Source organism: Oreochromis niloticus, linkage group LG23 (genome assembly GCF_001858045.2).
Source record: "Oreochromis niloticus isolate F11D_XX linkage group LG23, O_niloticus_UMD_NMBU, whole genome shotgun sequence".
Lineage (NCBI taxonomy): Eukaryota > Metazoa > Chordata > Actinopteri > Cichliformes > Cichlidae > Oreochromis > Oreochromis niloticus.
This window is the reverse complement of record NC_031986.2, coordinates 26,023,032-26,044,281: the sequence shown is the minus strand read 5'-3', so window position 1 is coordinate 26,044,281 and position 21,250 is coordinate 26,023,032. Positions and strand designations below refer to the sequence as shown.

Sequence of the window (21,250 nt, the reverse complement as noted above, 5' to 3'; positions counted from 1 at the left end):
TCAGATTGTGTCATGGAAATAATACAAAAAATAAATATAAAACTTTTTTCTTTTTAATTTTTTATATTTCAAACCTCTGAACACAACTTGTTATAATTGTTTGACTATTTTAGAATATTTTCAAATTGAACGTATTTCACTTTTTGGAGGAAAACAAATTATTATTATTTTAGTTTTTAGTAACTTAGTTATTTGATATTTTTTTTATATTCTGTATAATTTTTAATATGTTAAGGTTGTGTCATCACTGAGTTTATTTTTTACAAATAATTCTCCACAACTTTTGTCTCTAATTTCTTGCAAGGGGTCAATTAATCTGATTCTAATAGCTGTGGGTACATGAATAAAGTTATAGTTTTTTTTGTTTGTTTTTTTCAGTGACAAAACTTTTTTCAGCCAAAGTCAACCTTCATGTGCTCATATAACCACTAAACCTCTAGAATGTTGTGAACTAGGACCAGCAGGAGGCACCACCACAAACAGAGGACTGAATTTAGTGCAGTTCTGACTTCTTGTTGTCTGTACTTCATCTTGTCTTCACTGAACCCAGTTTAATGAAGTGAGGTTAATGGCTTAGCGTGCTCTGTTGAGTTTCAAGTCAGTTTGCTGTGTCAGATTAAATCTCTCTTTTTACCTGGCTAAATCACCATGGTAACATGTGCACATAATCTGGTCAGGATCAGGTTATGTTCAGAGTTTGGGTTTAATATCAGTTGGAATTGCTACATTGCCATTTGATTCTTCTATTTCTATTTGTTTTAAGTGCAAATATAAACATAATATAATGTTGCTTTGTGCTTTATATTTACATGTTGGTCACAACAGGATGGGTTCTGTGTTAGAAGACGTACCAAAAAACTGCAGTTCCCCTAATGTCCACTAGTGGCTGGCTTCAGCAGAAATGAACAAGTTTGCAGCCTGAGACACAAAAACACATTTAGTTTGTGTAGCTAAATTCTCCATTGATAAGTTTGCATTGTTAGGGGTGTGGCCTCTTTGACTGACAGGTTAATGGTGATATAGGTGGCTGTAGTTGCAAGCTGTCAGCCTGTCGGTTTATTGGATTCACTGAGCTGGATCTCTGGTCTGTGTTTGTGCTGTTGAAACATTTTAGAGCATTTTAAATGCAATTATCTGACCTACAGTGTGGCTCTGTGTGGTTAATTGTACTAACAGACCATCAAACTTTCAACTATGGTGTTGACTGATAGGAAAACATCAACTTTGTCATTAATGTTTTGTCTTGTTCACTATTTAGTTTGTCTGAACAAACTGAGGTGACCTTATGAAGTTTTCTCTTGAGTTTCAGTTGTTTCTATCCTGAACTGAACCATGGTGATTCAAACTGACCTGGTTGGAGGTCTGCCAATCCCATCAGGCACCTGAACCTCCCCACACACAGTTAATCTGTCTGATTAATGAAGGGCCATTTGTCTTTGTTTCAGGGATTCCTTTTGGGATTAACATGCTCAGTCAGACATCTGCTGCTTCACATCAGCTCATTACTCAAATCCTCATCTCCTCACTCGGCCTCGCTCTGCTCTGTTTGTCGCTTCTGGTTCTTTTTATCCTCATTTTTCTGATTTTTGGGACATTGTTAAAGCTGCAGGAATGACCAGAAACAGCCATGGTGACCTTCACTACCTCACTGGGTTCATTTTGTTCCGCTGAGGTTAACTAATGACTCGTCGTCGTTGTAATTTTGCAGTTTTCCTGTCAGAGAAAGTACTGCTTTTATGAAAGCATAAACTCAACATCAGAGAGAAACATGATGGAGATGTTTGACAAGAGACGACAAACATGAAGCATGTTTTAAAGAAGAAACTTTGAGGCTGAGGAGCAAAAGTGAAATGAAGACAAAATAAACTGGACTGAAAAGGAAAAACTGTGAATTTGAAATGTGAGAGAAACCAAAGAAAGCAGGAAGAGTGTTTGAAGGATCAAACTGGTGTTAAACCTTTATCTGGACAGGATCAAAGCAACAAGTAGGTACAACACAAACACTCAAACTTCACACTTTCCACACAGTTTAATTGAGGTGAATTCATGTTGTATATGCTGCCAACTCTTGTTGATCACAGGGGGTCATATGATTGTTGGGGTTTTCTCCATGTTCTTTGTATTACTGTAGGGTCTTTACCATACAATATAAAGCACCTTTAGGCATCTGGTGTTGTGATTTGGTGCTGTATAAATAAAATTGAACTGAAACTGAATTGAGTCTCATATCAAGTAATCCTCTGTATGTTCCTGACTATGAAGCACTTAAGCAGTTTTTGCTTTCTGAAGGACACTCCTATGTTAAACTCCATTATTTCTCCCTAAACTTTGGTTTGTAATGGTTTACTCTGATGAAAAATAATCAATCAAAAGGCAAAGGCAGACAAATTAACCTCACAATCTGCTTTCAGACCTTCAAACACCAGCCTTAAACTGCAGAGTTACATCAATTTCTATTCAAACAAAAATAAATGAATATAAATAATAAAATTAAATAATATTAATAGATTGTAGAAAAATAAAATACAGTTTTGGCTGTTTCCAACAGCTTAGGAGTTGCTTCAGAGTTTTAAAAAACTCCAGTAAAAGGTCAAATACTGACAGAATAAGTTAAAACTATATTAGTTTCCTCTTTGCCCCTCACATATCTGTTTCTTGTGTTGAAGTTGTCTGATGAATGTATATTTTCAACTTGATTTAGATTGATTGTAGATTGGCTTTTTTAATTCAAAGTGCTGAAATTTCATTGGTCAAGAAGTAATAGCCGGGGCTTAATGGAGGGGCGATGTGATTAGAATGTTATTCTACAAAGTATCAATTAAATTAAAGTAAAATGTTACTATTTTCTTTCATTTGTAGAGGAGTCTGGAACATCTCTGATAAATGATAAAGTCTGTCCTCACATCAACAGAATCTGCGTTTGACACACACTATTTAGTATCATGGATCTTGCTAACACAGAAAGCTAACCAACTAACATTCTTTTTAGTAATACTTGTAATATTAGCTGATAAAGTGAAAATGGCAGATACGTTTCCAGATCAGCTGTAGAAGTTTGGATTAATTAGCTAACCTTATCAAATAAAGATGGGATTTAGCTATGTAATACTAACCCTAACATGGTAATATTAATGATGCTAATATTAAACAGAAAAAAGAGCTCAAAATCATTTTTGATCCAGAAAACCGGATCAATTGACTGGTATGAACTGTAGTTATCAAAAGATGGTCAAAGTCATGTCCATAACAAAGTTGTTATGGACCAGTTTAAAACTGAATTTATACTGGCTAATGTTGGTTTACCTGTTAATGCAGGCAAGTTGCTTAGTACCTAAGGCATGGTAGCTATCTGACATATTATAAGGTGAATGAGAAAAGGAAGCAATCAAATGCAATTTGAACTAAGTAAAGGTTATTTTAAAGCTCATAATTTTCCTTTCTTTCTTTTTTAACCTATGCTCAGATATCCTGGATCTAAAGCCCAAATTTAAAGCTTCACTTGCTGAAATGTATCTTACTGTAAATATTGTTGTTTTATTAACAAGTGTCCGATAATTTTAGAGTGTTAACGAGTAATTTTTCTTCCATTTACCAATCCAGACATCTGAAAATAGAGATTTAATATCCTGTCAGCAGTCAGGTTAGTGAGTTGCTACCTGATTGGATTAACCCTGAAACCTGGACCTGATCTGGGCCAAGACTGCGTTCAGCCAACTGTGCCACTGAGAGGTGTCTTAGGTTTTTGGCAGAGAGACCTGAAGCCATTTATAATCAGCAGCCACTTTATTAGATACACCTGAGAGGTTGAATGCAGTCCAGTATGACAACTTGGCAATGATTTATTTTATTTTTTAAATATTTCTGTTAATATTTACATTTTACATATCTACATGACATTTACAGTGTGGAGTATAAAATATTAGGAACTCATTTAAATGCAATCCAGACCGGCCACTTCAGTAATAAACATTAAGTCGATATATCTCCCCTTTGACAGTCAAAAGAAAAATTGAAAATGCAAGTTGAGAATTAAAAATCAAGTAACCTGAAGGTTTTTATCTTAGTTATCTTCCAAATATTTTTATTTATTGATTGGTTTTGTTTCTTTTCTATACACGTGTTTCACATTTAAAGTGAGAAATTTGTGAAAAAAACAGTTTATGACCTTTGTGTAACTGCAAAAAATATAATAAAACCAATAAATGATGATAAATGATCATTTAAAAGACTGATAAGTGTAAAAACTGAAAAACTGAAAAGCTATTAAGTGGCCAGCCTGTCCAAACTGTATCCCTCCTTTTATCCCATGTTTGGGTTCAACTCCACCACACTGTAAAATTTAGTAAGTTGTCATTACAAAAAAAATTTCTGGTTTGTTTTCATGTGTTAGTAGAAATGATGAAACAGCCCTGTGTACGGGAGCCTGGAGGTTTTCTCAACACTGAAAGAGAGAACATTTTTGCTGCTGTTATCGCTGATGTAAATCTGTTTGACACCAATCAGCTCCCAGAAGAGCCAGGCCTTACAACTCTGTAACCATGGGTGAAGACTGCAGCGAGCTGTTAAATGGTGACTGTGAGGTGGCACGGCAGACTAGCGACATCACCTTTAGCACCGGGATAAGCCCCACCTCCAACCTGCGCAGGAAGCAGCTGCTGTGGCAGAACGCCGTCAGGAACATCATTGACCAGCACAACCTGTACACACTGAGGCTCGCTGGGGGTCTGGAGCGAGGCAAGCACCGTATCAAAGTCACCGATGCCTACATCGCGGACATCAACAGGTAAAAAGAAACTGAGTTAACTGAACGTTAAATATAATAAACGTTGGTATCAAGGTTAACTTCATCCTGATTAAATTCCAAATTGCCCCAAATATAACCTTGAAATTTCTGATTACTTTTTTCTTGATTGTTAATTAACTACAAAAAAAGTTAGTTAACTTGATAACTTGTTACTGAATTAAGAACATTTAACAAAAAAAAAGAAAACGTTTTTCACATAATTTTTGTGTTTATTGCCTTAAATCAAGCTTGAAATATTACACAAGTTCTTCAATCTGTGTTGTTTTTTAGGCAGATTCGCAATAAAGCGTCTCATGGAGTATTTTGGCAGAAGCGCCGTTCTTCTGCAGCTCGTATTCACCCAACAGTCACCACAGCAACACAGACCAAACATGACTCACTCAGTGATGCTGACTTCTTTGTGTCATCTGGGTGGACAGTGCGAGGCGTCTTCATCCCCACACTGCAGCACAAATTCAAGTAAAGACATTCAAAGGGACATTCAACCTGTAAAAAACCATACAATTATTACTTGTATATAGTAACAATTATGATACAGTCATAAAATGAATGATCTTTGTTTAAATATGCTTTGTAGCATAAACTTTGATATTACTTAGAAATTTTTACATATTTAATCATAAATCTTTACTTGTCTGGTTTATTTATTCAGGTGTCTTATTGACTCTATTGTTGCTTATTGACAGTGGTATAAAAATAAGTAATGTTGACGCTTATAACCTCTTCAGGTCTGCAGACTTGGAGCAGCTCTACCAGCAGTTCTCCTCGGCTCAGAGAAGAACCTCGCTGGTCGTCACTGTTGTCGTTGACATCCTGACCCGCCTGCTAGTCTCATTGCTAACATGGCCAACGGGCTGGTGGGGCATGGCCTGTGATTGGTTTACTGGCCTGTCTATAATCTTGTGGATAGGAATCTGCCTGGTGGTTCTGACCAGAAAGGAAGTCATGTCATCACCTCATTGGCTTAGGTACACTGGGATGTAGTCAGCAGTTCTTTTGTTTGTTTGTTTGTTTGTTTTTTAGCTAATCTCAATCTCCAAAGGATTCACATGATTAAAAACACAAAGATTCTATTCTGCTCTTTAAAGCTTTGCTTTTTGTACAAGCAAACGGTGGTGTACCACAGGGCTCCTTATAAGGATCTCTGTGCCAACTTAGTGACATCCTACATGAAGTTTCTATGTCTTTTAATGTAATCTGTCACTGAAATTATAGTACCCTGATGTGCAAAACAATCTGAATTTATTCGTTTATTTATTTGTCTATTATTAGGAAAGAAGCACTGCACTGCAGAGGGTATGTTTAGTATTCTTTAAGATAAATATCAAGTTATATGCAGATGACATTTCATCCTACCAGCAGAATCTAAACAGTAGCTCTAATTTTAAACCCGGATAAGTCAATGTGACTACTTGACTCTGCGTTTACCAACACAGAAGTCATTTTCTAAGACAAATTCCCAGCATTGAAAGCTGTAAGATGTCATAAATTCTTTTGGAAGAAGGTTTGTTATTCTCTCCAGAAAAGGAAAGAAGAGCTACAACTTCAGCCGAAGGAACCTCTAAAATTCTTCAGTTTTCCAGAGTCAAACATACTTATTCTGAAAATGTTTCACTTAAACATTGAAGACAGTGACTTGTTCTTCCTTTAAGGTATCTGTCAGTGGTCAGCTGGCTGTCTCAGACCTTCCAAGTACTGGTGAGTGTTTTCAGTTGGGCGGAGAGCGATCACTCTTGGTATGTCTTCTTCACGCTTTTCTCCACTTACACCCTCCTGCCCCTCCCGCTCCTCTGGTCCATCACTGCGGGGGCAACCACCTCCACTCTGCACCTCCTGGTGGATTTCTGCTGTCACTATAATGACCACAGCTTCATCAGAAAGGTAACAAAATTCCTCAATTTTTCTTGGTTGCTTTCTGTCGTTGTGCAGGCGTTAAACTGTTTGGTTGTACATGTGCAGGTGTTGTCCAAGGCTCTGCTGTATCTGGCTATGAACACTGCGGGTCTGTTCATTCACTACCTGTCTGATCGGACTCAGAGACAGTCTTTCCTGGAGACCAGGCGCTGTATCGAAGGACGAGTCAGACTAGAGAGGGAGAACAACAGACAAGTGAGGATTATATTTAAGGGTTCTCTAATTTTTTGTCTCCCTATTGAAGTGGAAGAAGTATTGGGATCATTTGTAAATGTAGTAAACCTATTTATCTATTCATTCATGATCTCAGTTATCAGCATAAAGTCAAATCATAATTTTTCTGACCAACTTAACAAGATGTTTAACTAAGAAACAGCTAGGTAGCAAGTCATGTGAAACAAAGTATTTGGGATATGTCTGGACCTCATATATCCCAAAGCTAATGATGCGTGCGTCTTTGTGCTGTCAGGAACGCCTGGTGATGTCAATCCTGCCACGATTTCTGGTTCTGGAGATGATTGGTGACATGGCCGTCATGGAAGATTATATGCTGCCTCAGCAGCTGCACAAGATCTACATTCACCATTACAAGGATGTCAGGTAATCAAACCCACATCCCACAAATGAAGAGCCATCAGCTTGACACACATGCTATAAATGTAGTTTTTAAAGAATGAAGAACCAATAATTGAATTTCGAGGAGCTTCAGCAAGTCACAGACTAACAACTCTACTATAGTTACTGTATCGACTGTAATAGACTAGTTATAACAGTCAAATGAGCAGTTAAACTTTAACCACAGAGTTTTGGATCCAAAACCTCTAACTTTAGGCACTAGTTTAGCTTACTAGTGGTGAAGCCAACCACATACTACACAGCTATAACACAGTCCAACTCATGGACCTTTGTTGAGTATCTTCCTCCACTGTCCCATCTTTCTGTCTACATTTCAAAAAAGAACAAAAATGCCCCAAAAATTAATTAACGCTTGAACAGCCAGCAGGTGTCATTTTTAACCCCGTTCTGCAACAACACCAGTAATAATGCAAAGGCATAATTTTTTAAAGAAGTTTTTAATTTTCATCTAATGTAAAATAAGACTAAACAGGTATTGTTAGTGGTTTTATAAATTATTTAGATGATTTCATTACAGATTGTAGCGTTAAAAATGTAGAGGATGAATAAAGAATACGTAAAGGTAATTTAGCCAAAAATGTATTGCAGTAGTGGTTTTACATTGGTTTCAGTGGGATTAAAATGATATTCTCATGATGAGAATTTTGCCTCTCCACAGCATCCTGTTTGCAGACATCATCGGCTTCACATCGCTCTCGTTGATTCTTTCGGCTCAGGATCTCGTTAAAACCCTCAATGAACTCTTTGGTCACTTCGACAGGCTGGCTGAGGTCAGATCACCTTGTCAACCGCATCAGCTCCTCTTTTATTTGTTTATACTAGTTGAAGGATTGGTTTGGTGGCTTTTTGTGAGTTAAATATTTGTTATTCTACTAGGGGTTCTTTTGTTCAGTTTTGTATAAAGTTTTTTCATTTGAATTTAATCTTTATTTGCAGTTTATTTACTTATTTATTTATTGTTGTTTAATTGTACAAGGCAACAGTTTTTCTTTTCCCCCCCTGTGTTTGTGTACAGGAGCACCAGTGTTTGCGCATTAAGATTCTGGGTGACTGTTATTACTGCGTATCAGGAGTCCCAGAGCCTCAGAGAGGACATGCCCGCTGCTGTGTGGAGATGGGCCTCAGTATGATCAACACTATACGGTACCAGTCATCTACATATGGCTAACACATCCCACCAGCTGTTTCCACAAAACTTCATCGGTGTATTTCATTTTAGTTACGTTCGTCGGGAGCTGCAGCAGGAGGTGGACATGCGAATTGGCGTACACTCTGGCTCTGTCCTTTGTGGTATTTTGGGTCTTCAGAAGTGGCAGTTTGACATCTGGAGCTGGGACGTGGACGTCGCCAACAGTTTGGAGGCTGCAGGAGTGCCTGGGTAAGACAAATTAATACATAATAAATCCTTATTACTTAATTGTCAAACCGTAGTTTGCCATAGGTGTCATCCTACAAAGGTAATCTTAATGATTAAAATACAGAATATTTTGTTATGTGTTCATGTTACTCAGTTGTACATTTTCATCTCCTTTCAGACAGGTTCACATCTCACAGGCCACTCTGGACTGTCTAGGTGGGATCTATGAGACGGAGGCGGGACATGGCCAGGAGCGTAGCGAGTTTCTACGGAAACACAACATCGACACATACCTGGTCCGTCCGGCATCGAAGGAAGATGTGGAGCCGCCTAAAGCAAGGCGCCCCAGTTATGATGAGATAACAACGTGGAGTGCTGAGCTGCCATTTGGGGACATCCTAGGAAAGAATTTTGTGAGTGCAGGAGACAGATTCAAAGTCCATTAGTACTTTTCTGATTGAATTTCAATAACCTTTGACCTTTTGTTGTGTTCTTTGTTGGTTCACAGATCCTTGCTACTTTTACCAATGGTTCACTGACCCAGCTGCCCAATCATATCGCAGCTCAGCGCTCAGGAACACGGGAGGTGAACAAGAGGATTCGCCAGGCCATGGAGGTGCGCAGCAGTGAGCGAATGAGGAAGGAGCACATCACCACCTTTACTCAGGTGTTTAAGGACTCCCACGTGGAGGGAAAGGTAACACGTGACATTTTTTGTTGTTGTTGTTTTTAAGGTGAAACTGGCCGTTTGAAAACAGTGTTTAATAAAATGTTTGTCTCTCAGTATTCCCAGATGAGAGACGAACTCTTCAAATCTAACATGGTTTGCTCCTTCATTCTGCTGCTGCTTCTAATGACAGTCCAGATGCTAATCCCAGCCCCAAGGTATAGATTTTCCTTTTATTCAATGATGTAAATAAATGTAAATGATGTTTGTCCAGTTATCCAACAACTGGACAAACATAAGCTTAACATGTTGTAAATGTAAAAAACAAAACAATGGAATCTGTATTATGTTTACATGTGGGATCCCACAGGGTGCAGTCCTTGGACCTGTAATTTTTTTTAGCTTATATCTATTTTCAGATAAAACTGAAGTCACTGTTATTGGTCCTGATCATATTTCAAGTAGTGTTACTTTCTATTGTACCATGTTCAAAGTCACTGAAATCACCTTTTCCCATTCTGACCTTTATCTTGATCATGTCTACATGCCAAAATGCATCAAGTTGCTGCCATGTGATTGGATGTTTGTGTTAATGAGCAGCTGTAATTAAATCAGTGTTGAATATATAAACCTCTGTGATCTTTTCAGCACCAAAATGTAACAGTGCAAAAACAGTAGATATTTTTTAAACACCCCTCACATAATCTGCATAGAACCAGGTACTTGCAAAAATGTAATCAAGGAGAGGAAACATCTTGTTCATGCTGACTGGAACCTCTATAACAGCTGACATGTGTGTGTTTAGTAACTTTTTGTTCCTTACAGATTGTGTCCAATGGTCGCACAGTTTGTGGTCAGTGGCAGCATTTACTTTCTGCTCCTGCTGCTGACTCTGGGGGAGGAATTTAAGCATTGTCCTGCTCCCCTCCAGTCAATCTGCTGTTGGGTTCATGAAAACAAGAGTGCCCGCACACTGCTAACACTTACTGCCATCACTGTCAACTTTGGAATTGCCTCTGCAGACATTGTAAGTCTGATGTTGTTTTTATCAAAGCAACAACTAAGAAATGTTATAGGTCAGAAATGCCCACCATCAGAAGAAAAGATGGGAAAACAAAACACGTTAACATATTAAAATATATGTTACAGTAACAGTTGCTGCTGTGAATGTTGGAAGGAAATGAAAACAATGAAGCAATTTTTGGGAAATTTAATTTTCCAAAAATATTGTTTTACATTTTAAGAAGCAATGTTGACACAACACAGTGTGAGGATTACTATTTGATGATGATTCTCCATAGGTATAAAAGACTATCCTGATTGTAATCACCTTGAATTTCTAAAGTTTCTCAAAATGTTGTTCTGTTGTTCTCTGTAAAAGAAATGTGAAATTACCATCACTTTCAAGTTTTCTGGCTTGACATGATTGTTGTTTTGACAAAAACTAAAAATATGTATTTACATATTCTTTAGTTGCACCGCAACAGTGCTAAAAGCAACATAATGTGAAATTAAAATTCTCTTTTACTAGCAATGGGAACATTTGTTTAAAGCATTTCAAATAGTTACCTCCATTTTTTTCATTGCTCATATATACAAGACGGCATCATCAGCATAAAAACCACAAGTTCTTTAGCTTAGCTTCTTGGTATTTTATGCCAAAAAGTAATGATTCACCTGCAATAACGTGCACATCTTATTGTCTATTACGGTTTCCCATATACTGACAACCAAGCTTCTATGTTGAACATTTTTAAAATGTTCTTCAAGCCGCCAAAAAGCTGTTGGTAAAATAACCAGTAGCATTCAAAAACTCACTGAAATACAATTTAGTACAAAATAACTTGTTATAAACCTTCTTGCTTGCTTCCACTAGCTGTGGTGTGATTCATCAGAAACTGACATCAGCAGCAGGGACTCCCTGCTGGCTCCGCCTCCCTCGGCTTGGACCGACATCAACATTTGCACATATCCAGAGGTGAACACTCAAACATCACATGAGCTCAAAACCATAATGACATTGTTTTGATTAGTCAGTAACCATTTTTAAAATTATCACTGGGCTTCTGTGTACAGTACATGGTTCTAAGTGGCGTGGTTGCTATGGTTACCTGTGCCGTGTTCCTCAGACTGAGCTGCGTGTTGCAGCTGGCCGTTCTACTGCTGTTTGCTGCCGTCTACACCTACATAATCGAGAATTACAGGTACAAGTTCCATTCAGGTCATGTTCCTGTGTTTTTGTTTAAAGGTGTGGAAAATAAAATGTGGTCTCCTCTGTTGTTGTCAGGTCTCATCACTTGTGCAGGAATGGAGTCTGTGTTGTTCTTATGGTGATGTTTGTGGTGGTTGTCCTCTTCAACAGCAGACAGGTGGATTCTGTTAAACAGGCTACCAGCTTTTATTGCTGACAAATAAACAATGATAACCCTGATATGAATTCAGTATGCTAATATCCACCACTTCCCGTTTCTATTTCTTCACTGGTAGCTGGAGGCAACAGCACGGCTGGACTTCCTCTGGGGCCTTCAGGCAAAGAAGGAGGTGGAGGACATGAAGGAGCAGCGGGAGCACAATGAGTGTCTGCTGCTCAATATCCTGCCCGCACATGTCGCCCAGCACTTCTTGGAGAGAGACCGTAATGATGAGGTACCTGATGCCTTTCACATAGCAGCCAACTTGATTTCCTATTGAGTTTTGGAGCTTCAGTATTAACATTCTGGTCACTGTCATTTAGTTTTTTCTAGTCAGAAGTGACCATATCTTTATGAGAGAGGATAACTAAGTTATCAGTTAATCAAAGCTAATTTCATTATCATGCTGTCGCCATGGGAGCATCACATGACTGTATGGGACCATTACACAGACAGATAACTGTTAATCAGCGTGTAAATAAAATCCTAGACTTCCTTCAGCAAAACAGAAGCACAGACTTCTTGAGTGATTTATGAGTGCAAGTAACCACGCAGCAGACATATTATTGGTCAGATAATTGTATTAAAGTGTTCTGAAAAAAGGTCCAAAAAGAAGGGAAAATATCACTGTATACTCATGATGTGATTCTGTATATTACCAAATTATACAAATCAGTTCAAACTGTCCAGAGGTCAGAGTTTAAGTTTTCCAATTAGCTCAGATGTATAACCTCCTATGTCATCATCAACCTGCCATCCAAAGAGGCCACTCCTCCAATATTTCAGCCTTGATAAAAATTTAACCAGGTGATTTCTAAAAATTAAAATAAGAAAAAAAAACCCTATTCTGCACAGGGGTGACTGTGCAGAATAGTGTTAAATAAGTTTCATAGTTATATCCAGGATCTTTGAAATTGAGTTTAATGACAGTTAAATTGAGTACAGAGGAGAAGAAGTTAAAAAATTCCCTACTTTAATTTTGAACATTATTATTGCAGTATCTGGTGGTCTAAATTCACATAACCCTCAATGATCATTGGATGAATTTTTGGATATATTAACATAGACAACACTCACTAATCTAACTGTACAAAAAAGATCTCGAGAATGAAAAAAATTACAACCATAATATTAAAAATATACAAAAATGACTGTATAGAACAGCTGAGACCTTGAAAGAATTGGAAGTGGTTTAGACAATATTTTGTGCCCATTTGCACATTTTTTGAGTCTTTTGTGGCTTTTTCAAGTTTTTGTAGAATTGTTTCTCATCTTTAAATGCAAGGTGTGACATCATCATATGCCCTCAGGCCTCATGACCAGTAGGCCTGATCAATAATCAATATTTACTTATTCTATTAGTATGAGTCATATTAACATAGCATTAAAGTGTGTGTGTGTGTGTGTGTGTGTGTGTGTGTCATCAGGAGTTGTACTCACAGTCGTATGAGCGAGTGGGCGTGCTGTTTGCCTCTCTGCCTGGATTCTCCGACTTCTACGAGGAAAAGGAGGTCCTTCATCAGCATGTTGAGTGTCTCCGCCTCCTTAACCACATCATCAGCGACTTTGATGAGGTCATAAATCACACTCTCACACACACACACACACACACACACAAACGAGATATGTTTTGTAAACTTTATTAAATGTAGTATTTTTTACCTTTGTGTTTGTGTGTTGGTAGCTGCTGGATGAATGCTACTTTCAGCAGGTGGAGAAGATCAAAACCACTGGCAGCTGCTACATGGCAGCTTCAGGCCTCTCACCTGACAGGCAGGTGAGTCCTGCTGTTACATCACAACACTTAAATGCTCCCTCTGAGCCTCTTGTCCAAGGCTCTGATGTCCATACACACTTCATTCAGACGTGCATGTGTGTGTTCAGGATTGTGAGGATGGCTGGAATCACCTGAGCGAGTTGGTCCTGTTTGCTCTTGCCATGCAGGAAACTCTAAAACACATCAACACACAGACAGGAAACAGCTTCCAGCTCCGTGTTGGTAAGTACCACACACACACACACACACACACAAACACACACATAAATACCACTTTGGTATTCAAAGAAAAAAATAAAAATCTTTACATTTTCATGAGTTAGAAAGAGTTTAGAGGGAAAATTTGAAAGTTTTAAACAAACAGTTAAACCAGTATTTTAGGTGTAAAGGTGAAAGATTTTCATCAAGAATGGGAATCATAAAAACTTCACAAATTTAAAATTTCAAAAATGTATTTACTTCTTTTTATTTTATATATGAAAAATCATTCTGTAAAATACTTTAAAATTGATTCTTTAAAAATCATTCTTCTTTATATATTTTTTAAATTAATCATTGCTAAACAGTAACTACGAATATTTTAATATGTTTTTGAATAATGAACTTTTTAAAATATATGTTTTCAAAATATATTTAAATTACAAACATGTCTTGAAAAGAAATTTTAAACAAAGTTTAATGTAGTATTATTATTTTCATTATTATTATTACATTTTTAAAAGCTTTAGCAAAAAATAAAAAAAAATACAAAGTGTTTCTTTTTCCCTTCTTATTATTGTGTATTTCATTAAACACTCACCTTTGACCTCTGACATCACTTCCAGGTGTGGCTCACGGTCCGGTGATAGCAGGTGTGATTGGAGCCACCAAACCTCAGTACGACATCTGGGGGACGACGGTGAACATGGCGAGCAGGATGGAGAGCACCGGTGTGAGCGGGCGGATACAGGTGAGCTCACCTGTTTGTAGAAACATGAGATCATCACTTCAACAGGTTTTTAAATGTCGTCCTTTGTGTTTAGGTCTCAGAACTCACCAGCTCTATTCTGGTTGAACGAGGCTTTCTGAGGCAGCTCAGAGGGGACGTTTATCTCAAAGGGATTAGTGAACGCCATGGAAAGGTGAGCCATCATCATCATGTGACCACACACATGACCAAAAGATCTAAGCTATGAGATCTATGTGCAGGTATGAACAAATGAGTTTGAAAATAGTTACATTTAACATAGCCATAAAAAACTGCATTTTAACTTGGAGGTTTTATATTTAAACAAAAAAATATATATCAAGAGTATGACAAAAATTTAAGAGTTTTTTCATATACAAATCAAAAGAAGTCAAAATTATGAGAAAGTGTATGACACAATTGTGCAGGAAAAGTGTGTCATACATTTTTGTAAAATTTGCCTAACACAAAGAGATCATTTTTATATATTTTTACCCCAGAAATATAAACAGAACTTTTCATAAACATGAGAAAAATATTTCAGATAAGAAAAATATCTTGTTTAATGTATTAGTTACATAAACTGTATGCACCTCTGATCAAAGTGTTTTCCCTTCAGGTTCGAACGTACTTCGTGAGCAGTCGGGAGGAACGATCCAGCTTCATAGAGCGTGGCGGGGGGCGGGGCTTCAGCCTCAATAGGAACACACTGGGAGCTGTGGTCTACAGTTTGGTTCAAGCCCAGAAAAGGGAGAAGATGAGGGAGGAGAACGGAGGCTTCCACCTGGTGGAAGCATCGTGAGGAGGAAAAAAAGGTTTGGTTTAGAGGGTAAAAGGTAAAATTGTCACCAGCTATTAAAGCTGAAATGTTGAAGGAGGTAAGGAGTTTGAACATTCATCTGCATCGTCTTAAAGTAAAGGAAAGATTAGTAACGATGGTGATAGATTGTCGTACTTTTGGTCTGTTTTGGAACAAACTGCTCCTGTGGTGCTTTGCAGAGCAAAGCTAAGAACATGGAATAATGGATGTGCAGATTAAACATCACTAATCGCTGAGACACTGAAGGAAAGTTAAAGTAGACAGATTCTCAGAGGACCTCTGATGTGTCTGTTTCTCTGGTTTCTAAGTGGATTCCTGGAAGTTTATTCTGGATATTCAAGCAGCCTTCCTTTATAGGAGTTGTGATTCTGCCAAGACTTTGATTCAGCAAAACATTTCATGTTTTATTTTATGTGTTTATATAGCTCTGGTTTCCTCATATGAAACTATGGGCTTTAAGTCAATACAAGATTATAGTTACATTTTTAACACAACATGTAACTTTTTACAAAAAATGTTTGTAAAAAGATTTGATCAAAGTGTGAAGAATTTTCTTGTTATTCTTTTGTAAATAATCAAATATTAAGCATTTATTTACTGTGTTTTTATGCTTGCTGTAACAGGTTTCAAACTCTTCTAGCAATTTTTTAAAATTGTCATAACTTCAACTAACCACCAGGTGGAGCCGACTGCAGGACCAAAAACATTTCCAGAATCAAAGCACTTTACATTTGGATATTTTAGATTTGTGGACATATAAGAGACACATTAAGTTGTGACAGGACTTTGTTTGTCCACAGAGGACAAAGTGTGTCTGTAAGAGGTGTTGATTTAAATAAATAAATAAATAAAAAGGAAAAAAAAAACATTTGTCCTTTGCAGTGTTTTTTTTTTTTTTATGGTTAAATGTATGAGCACTCTTATATTGTGGTTAATTTACATTAAAGATCCGCCTAATATTTGACAGCTGTTAATGATACTATTTTATTATTCTAATAAAATAAACAGGAAATAAACGTGTTTACCTTTAAACTTGAGTAGATTTTTAGTTTCTAAAAACGCTGACACTTTTCTTTTAGTAAATCCAGCTTAGGTGTAACTACTAACAGGGTGGTTGTTGTTCTTTTCATAACTAGATTAGGATGATGTAAGACTAATCTTATGTGAGCTGTGTTAAATGTACCTCAGGGCTCAATCTTATGACCCTCGTGATTGGTGAAAGTAAAAGTCACAGGAAAAGGAAAGTACATGCTGTGTTCAAAGGTTAATATACCAGAACATTATATAAGTAATCTGGACCTTACCTGGGCAACTACGACTCAGGTGAATAACAACAAATAACGTATTACAGTATTTCATGTATGCCCTGCAGTATGACCAACAGGTCCAAGTTTTAGCTGTTGGACACAGAGTTACACCTGACCCAAAGTCACACTGCTAGCGATTGATGTAGCGATTCTGTACTGTACAGGAGAGACCGCACGGAGGAGATCGACAATGCTCTACAGCTGATCAGGAGGCAGAACACACTGCGCTTAAAAAAAAACAAACATGCAAAATTGCACTAAAAACATGCGCGAAACAGCGAGGCTGCAAAAGGTGAACCGCGTTATAGCGAGGGACCTCTGTAATTGTGAACATAAGTCTGTTATCTTTCAATATTCTATAGAAAATGACTGTCCACGCTTTATTTCGGCCTTGACCAGCTTAACAAAAGACAAACAAATGCTGATTTAAATCGGCTGCTACTATAACTGCTTTTCACGGCGGTAACATCATTACGAGCTATATTTAAATTAAATATGAAAGTGTTGAATAGCCATTTGAGGCCTGAGAAGAAAAAGTGCTAAACTGCATCAATATCACAGCTCTACGTGTCCTGTTCAGCCAGCTGCCCACAGCGGTCCCATAGCGACGAGAGAGCATTAAGGGGCAGAGAGGAGGATGTTACTCTCAATGTTGTTGGCACATTTCAGGAGGACGCTACTAATAAGGAATATTTACACAGTGAATTCACATTTATTATTATATTTACAAAAGACCCGTTTTTGTCTTGTTCGTATCATTTTATTTTGTTGTAATTATTTATTTATTTTCTGTTGTATGTGATTGAAACTTTACTGATAATTTGTCCAAGCAAAAAAAAAATCCCCATTCAAAAATGTCATGTGACAACAATATTGGCTTATGGAATGATGATATCATATGGACCTTTGTGACATCACCTTTGCTGCTTTGATGTGCTGGAATGTCCTTTGAAAATTTTCCTTAAATAGGGTAGAAAGGCAACAGCTTTTAGTCAGTATTTTTGCAGCAATTGTATTAGCAGAAGTTGTTTTCACAGCTTTCAAAGGTTCACCAGAGAAGTATTTTGAAACATTTGGATTGTTTTCAGAGTCACTGTTTACAGACCACGACATGTCTCACCAGAAAAGACCAAAAGTTCACACTAACTCTCCTCCCTGTAGACAAATGGACAAAAATAATCAGGAGCTCCAACAAAGGCTTAATCAAGTGCTGGAAGAAAATGAAGAAATTCTTTTTGAGAAGGAAGAATTGAACATAAAGCTAAGAGACATGGAACACAAACTCAAAGGCATGGTGGAAAAATACAGAGTGCTCCAAAAACGGCATGATGAAACACTGGTAAAAAATGAACAGTTACTTCACAAGAATGAGCAACTACAAGAAAGACAGAAAGAAATGGATGGCAAGCTTCAGAACACAGAGGACCAACAAACTAACAATAAGTGGCGCCAGCCTGACATAAAGATTATTAATGAGGGCTGGGGAATTTTATTTGGTCAAACCCGGGAGAGGATTATGAACCTGATGGACCAAAACAAGCAAAAGAAAGCTGAATTAAAAGAAATGGCCGAGCAGCTTCAACACAGTGACGCTCCGAATGAGGAGTTACATTGTGAAGTCCAACAAATGTTCACAGTGAATCAGGAGCTCAAACAAAAACTTAATGAAACACTGCATAGAAATGAACAGCTACTTCATGAGAACGAGCAACGACAAGAAAGACAGAAAGAAATGGATCGCAAGCTTCAGAACATCGAGGACCAACAAACTAACAACAGTACACAAGTCCAAGAGCAGATTCTGTTCCTGAGGAACAAAATTAAGCAAAAAAGAGCTGAATTGAAAGAAATGTCCAAGCAGCTTCAAGACAGGGAAGCTATTAATAAGGAGTTACAGTGTGACCTCCAACAAATGAATATAAAGAATCAGAAGCTCCAAGGAAATTTCGATGAAGCGCTGGAAAGAAATAAAGAAATTCTTTATGAGAAGGAAGAATTGGACATAAAGCACAGAGGCACGCAGGACAAACTCAAACACGTGGAGGGAAAATACAAAGTGCTGGAAAAAAGGTTTGATGACACAGTGCACAAAATGAAAGGGTTACTTCAAGAGAAAGCGCAACAGGAAGAAATACAGAAAGAAGAAAAAATTATTTCCCAGGACTTTATGAGGAAACATCTAAAACTGCAAGAATTTTATTTTGAAATGAAGGACAAAACAACTGGACTGGAAGTAGCAAAGGAAAAACTAGAAAAACAATGCTCAGAGATGCAGAGTAGGATTGCTGAAATGCTGAGAAAAAACACAGAAGAGCTTGAAGAACTTTCTAACAACTTGAAGTGCAAAAACACTGAAATGCAGGCCCAAAAGGCAGCATCTAAAGAACTGAAAGAAAAGCTTGAAGAAAAACAAGCAAAATTAGAAGAAGTGGAGCAAAGATGCAAGAAACTTGAGATGCAAAATGCAGAAACAATCAATGAATTGAGAACCCTCATCCTAGAGAAAAAAGCACTCGTGGAACAGCAACTGAAAAAGAAGAAAAAACGCTTCTGCTTGTTCCGGAGGAGGGACACTGCTGCTTCTTCACCTGATGTAGCCTCATCTTTCTCAACCTCTGTTCCATCTTAATTTTACCTCTCCTCTCCCTTTCTCTCCTAACCTAACACCTCTCCTATCTCCCTCCCCACTCTCTCTCTCTTTTCACCCTCACCCCCTAACCAGTCCCAGCAGTTGACTGCCCCTCCTGAGCCTGGTTCTGCTGGAGGTTTCTGCTTAAAGGCAGTTTTTCCTCCCCACTGTCGCCAAGTGCTTGCTCAGAGGGGATTGTTGGGGGTTTCTCTCCTCTGTCTCTTTCCTTTTTTTCTATCCCTTCTTTTCACCTCTTTTTCTCCCTTCTACCTTTTCCTTACCCCCCTTTTTTCATTTCCTCCATCATCTCTCTACCCTGTGTTAAAGTGAACACAGGGTAGAGAGATGATGGAGGAACAATAAAGTCAATTAGCCAATTACTACATGTGTCAGATCAATGTCTTCATTCAAGAATAATATTATATAAGGGTTTTAAGGCTGTGGTGTTAATTTTTAAGTAACATGAGCCCAGCGGCAGCAGCAACGCTAGGCTAACACTAACTAGCTAGCAAGATTTTAAACCTGGTGTTAAACTAAGAGAAGCCACAAATCAGTTTGAATAAGAGTAAACATTTACTCACCAAGTCAGTGTATCAGGTAAAGATCCACAGCAATGACAACAATAATATCTTGAGCTGACGCTTCTCCAGGTTTGCTCAACATATTCCATAAAAAATGCGGAGGACGGTAGTGACGTGGCATTTTCAAAACACATCTTTCATCCTTCCGCACTGAGATGCAAAACTTTCAGCTTACTTAGTTTTTCTAAGTTAAGACAACTCAAATTAATTGAGTTTATCAGCGTTTTTGCATAAAAAGTACTGGTAACTTATTTAAATTGAGTTCTAATAACAAATTGATAAAAATTGAGTTCAGCCTATTTAATATTTTTAATTAAACACAATATTACATTTTACAGTGTAGAATTCTCTGGTACAGATTTCATGTTCAAATTCATGGTTGACTCAGCGGCTGCACGAGTCTTGTTGCTGGAAAATAAGGAAAACCACAAGACCAATTGCTCACGGTTAGTATGAAGTGTTTGTGTTGAAATGCTGTGTTTGGTTTTGTGCATTATGACCAGACATCTCCACTTTGGTCTTGTCTGTCCAATAGACATTGTTCCAGAAGTCTTGTGGGTTGTTCAGATGCTACTTTGCAAACCTAATATGTGTTTAAATTTTGGAAGGCAGTCCTTCCAAATCACCAGCTTTCCATGTGTTTCACACACTGCTTGTGCATTCTGACTTAATTTTTGTTAAATAAATAATAAAATGGTTCAATATGTCATGTTTTCTAGTTTTGCTGAGGTTTTCTTTACCTAATTGAAAGACCTACTAAGTACATGTTCAAGTTCATGGTTGACTCATGTCATGTTGTGTACAACCTTATAATATAAAGAGAATTTAATGTGTGGACTGAGATGGAAAATGTGTTTTAGGAAACTATTGGGTCGTACAAACACTAAATGCTTTCTGTTAGCAAATCAAACTAGAATGGCACAAATGGCATAAGTGACACGGTTTTGTAGACAGACTCAGGCGCAGACCAGGAAATCTTTTCAAAAGCTGACAGTGAGTTTATTTACAGTGATTACACCAGGTGATTATATATACAAAGTGTTAGGGAGAGGGTTCTGGGGCTCCAGGGTCCGAGGGGAAGGGGGAAAGGTCCAAAAACACACTCCACTCTCTCAGCACAAAGTCCCACTCTTTTCCTCCAACGCTCCTCTCGTTCACTCGCTCGTTCACAGATACAGGGACTGGTCCGGGGAAGATCTACACACACAGAAAATCCTATTAGTACAAGATCACACGGAGACTCACAGATTCAGACTTGCTAATTGCAGAAAAACTGACGCTGGTGGCTCAACGTTCCAGCGACGAGTAGTGTAGGTCGGCCATCTTAAGAAGCTCTTCTGATTACTACAACCAGGGACAGGTGTGATGATGAGCACAGGTGCGTGGGCCAGGGGCGGGAGC

The 21,250-nt window shown here is 37.9% G+C and overlaps 1 protein-coding gene and 1 long non-coding RNA gene across 6 annotated transcripts; one reads left to right on the top strand and one right to left on the bottom strand.

Annotated features, from left to right (window-relative positions):
• The first annotated feature begins 481 nt into the window (after positions 1-481).
• LOC100705805 (adenylate cyclase type 8) lies at positions 482-16,192 on the top strand. Its single transcript, XM_005462680.4, has 24 exons — positions 482-1,985; positions 4,504-4,783; positions 5,075-5,263; positions 5,533-5,772; positions 6,457-6,685; positions 6,764-6,913; positions 7,188-7,318; positions 8,013-8,124; positions 8,370-8,497; positions 8,574-8,732; positions 8,890-9,124; positions 9,220-9,408; positions 9,496-9,596; positions 10,204-10,405; positions 11,255-11,356; positions 11,455-11,582; positions 11,666-11,747; positions 11,866-12,024; positions 13,217-13,363; positions 13,474-13,566; positions 13,674-13,788; positions 14,391-14,515; positions 14,589-14,687; positions 15,132-16,192. Exons 2-24 carry the CDS (start codon positions 4,539-4,541, stop codon positions 15,312-15,314), a joined length of 3,543 nt encoding a protein of 1,180 aa, XP_005462737.1. The 5' UTR covers positions 482-1,985; positions 4,504-4,538; the 3' UTR covers positions 15,315-16,192.
• Positions 10,423-19,886, bottom strand: LOC102082398 (uncharacterized). Of its 5 annotated transcripts, XR_002063916.2 has the most exons (9): positions 19,850-19,886; positions 15,106-15,296; positions 14,603-14,744; positions 14,366-14,525; positions 13,698-13,739; positions 13,230-13,353; positions 11,490-11,561; positions 11,234-11,321; positions 10,432-10,750 (listed from the first exon to the last, which is right to left on the bottom strand). It is a non-coding gene; the product is annotated as an uncharacterized LOC102082398 (long non-coding RNA). The 5 variants fall into 5 exon arrangements; XR_003216487.1 differs by having other exon boundaries at positions 10,423-11,380; positions 14,373-14,525; XR_002063918.2 differs by having other exon boundaries at positions 10,425-11,380.
• Positions 19,887-21,250: the final 1,364 nt, after the last annotated feature.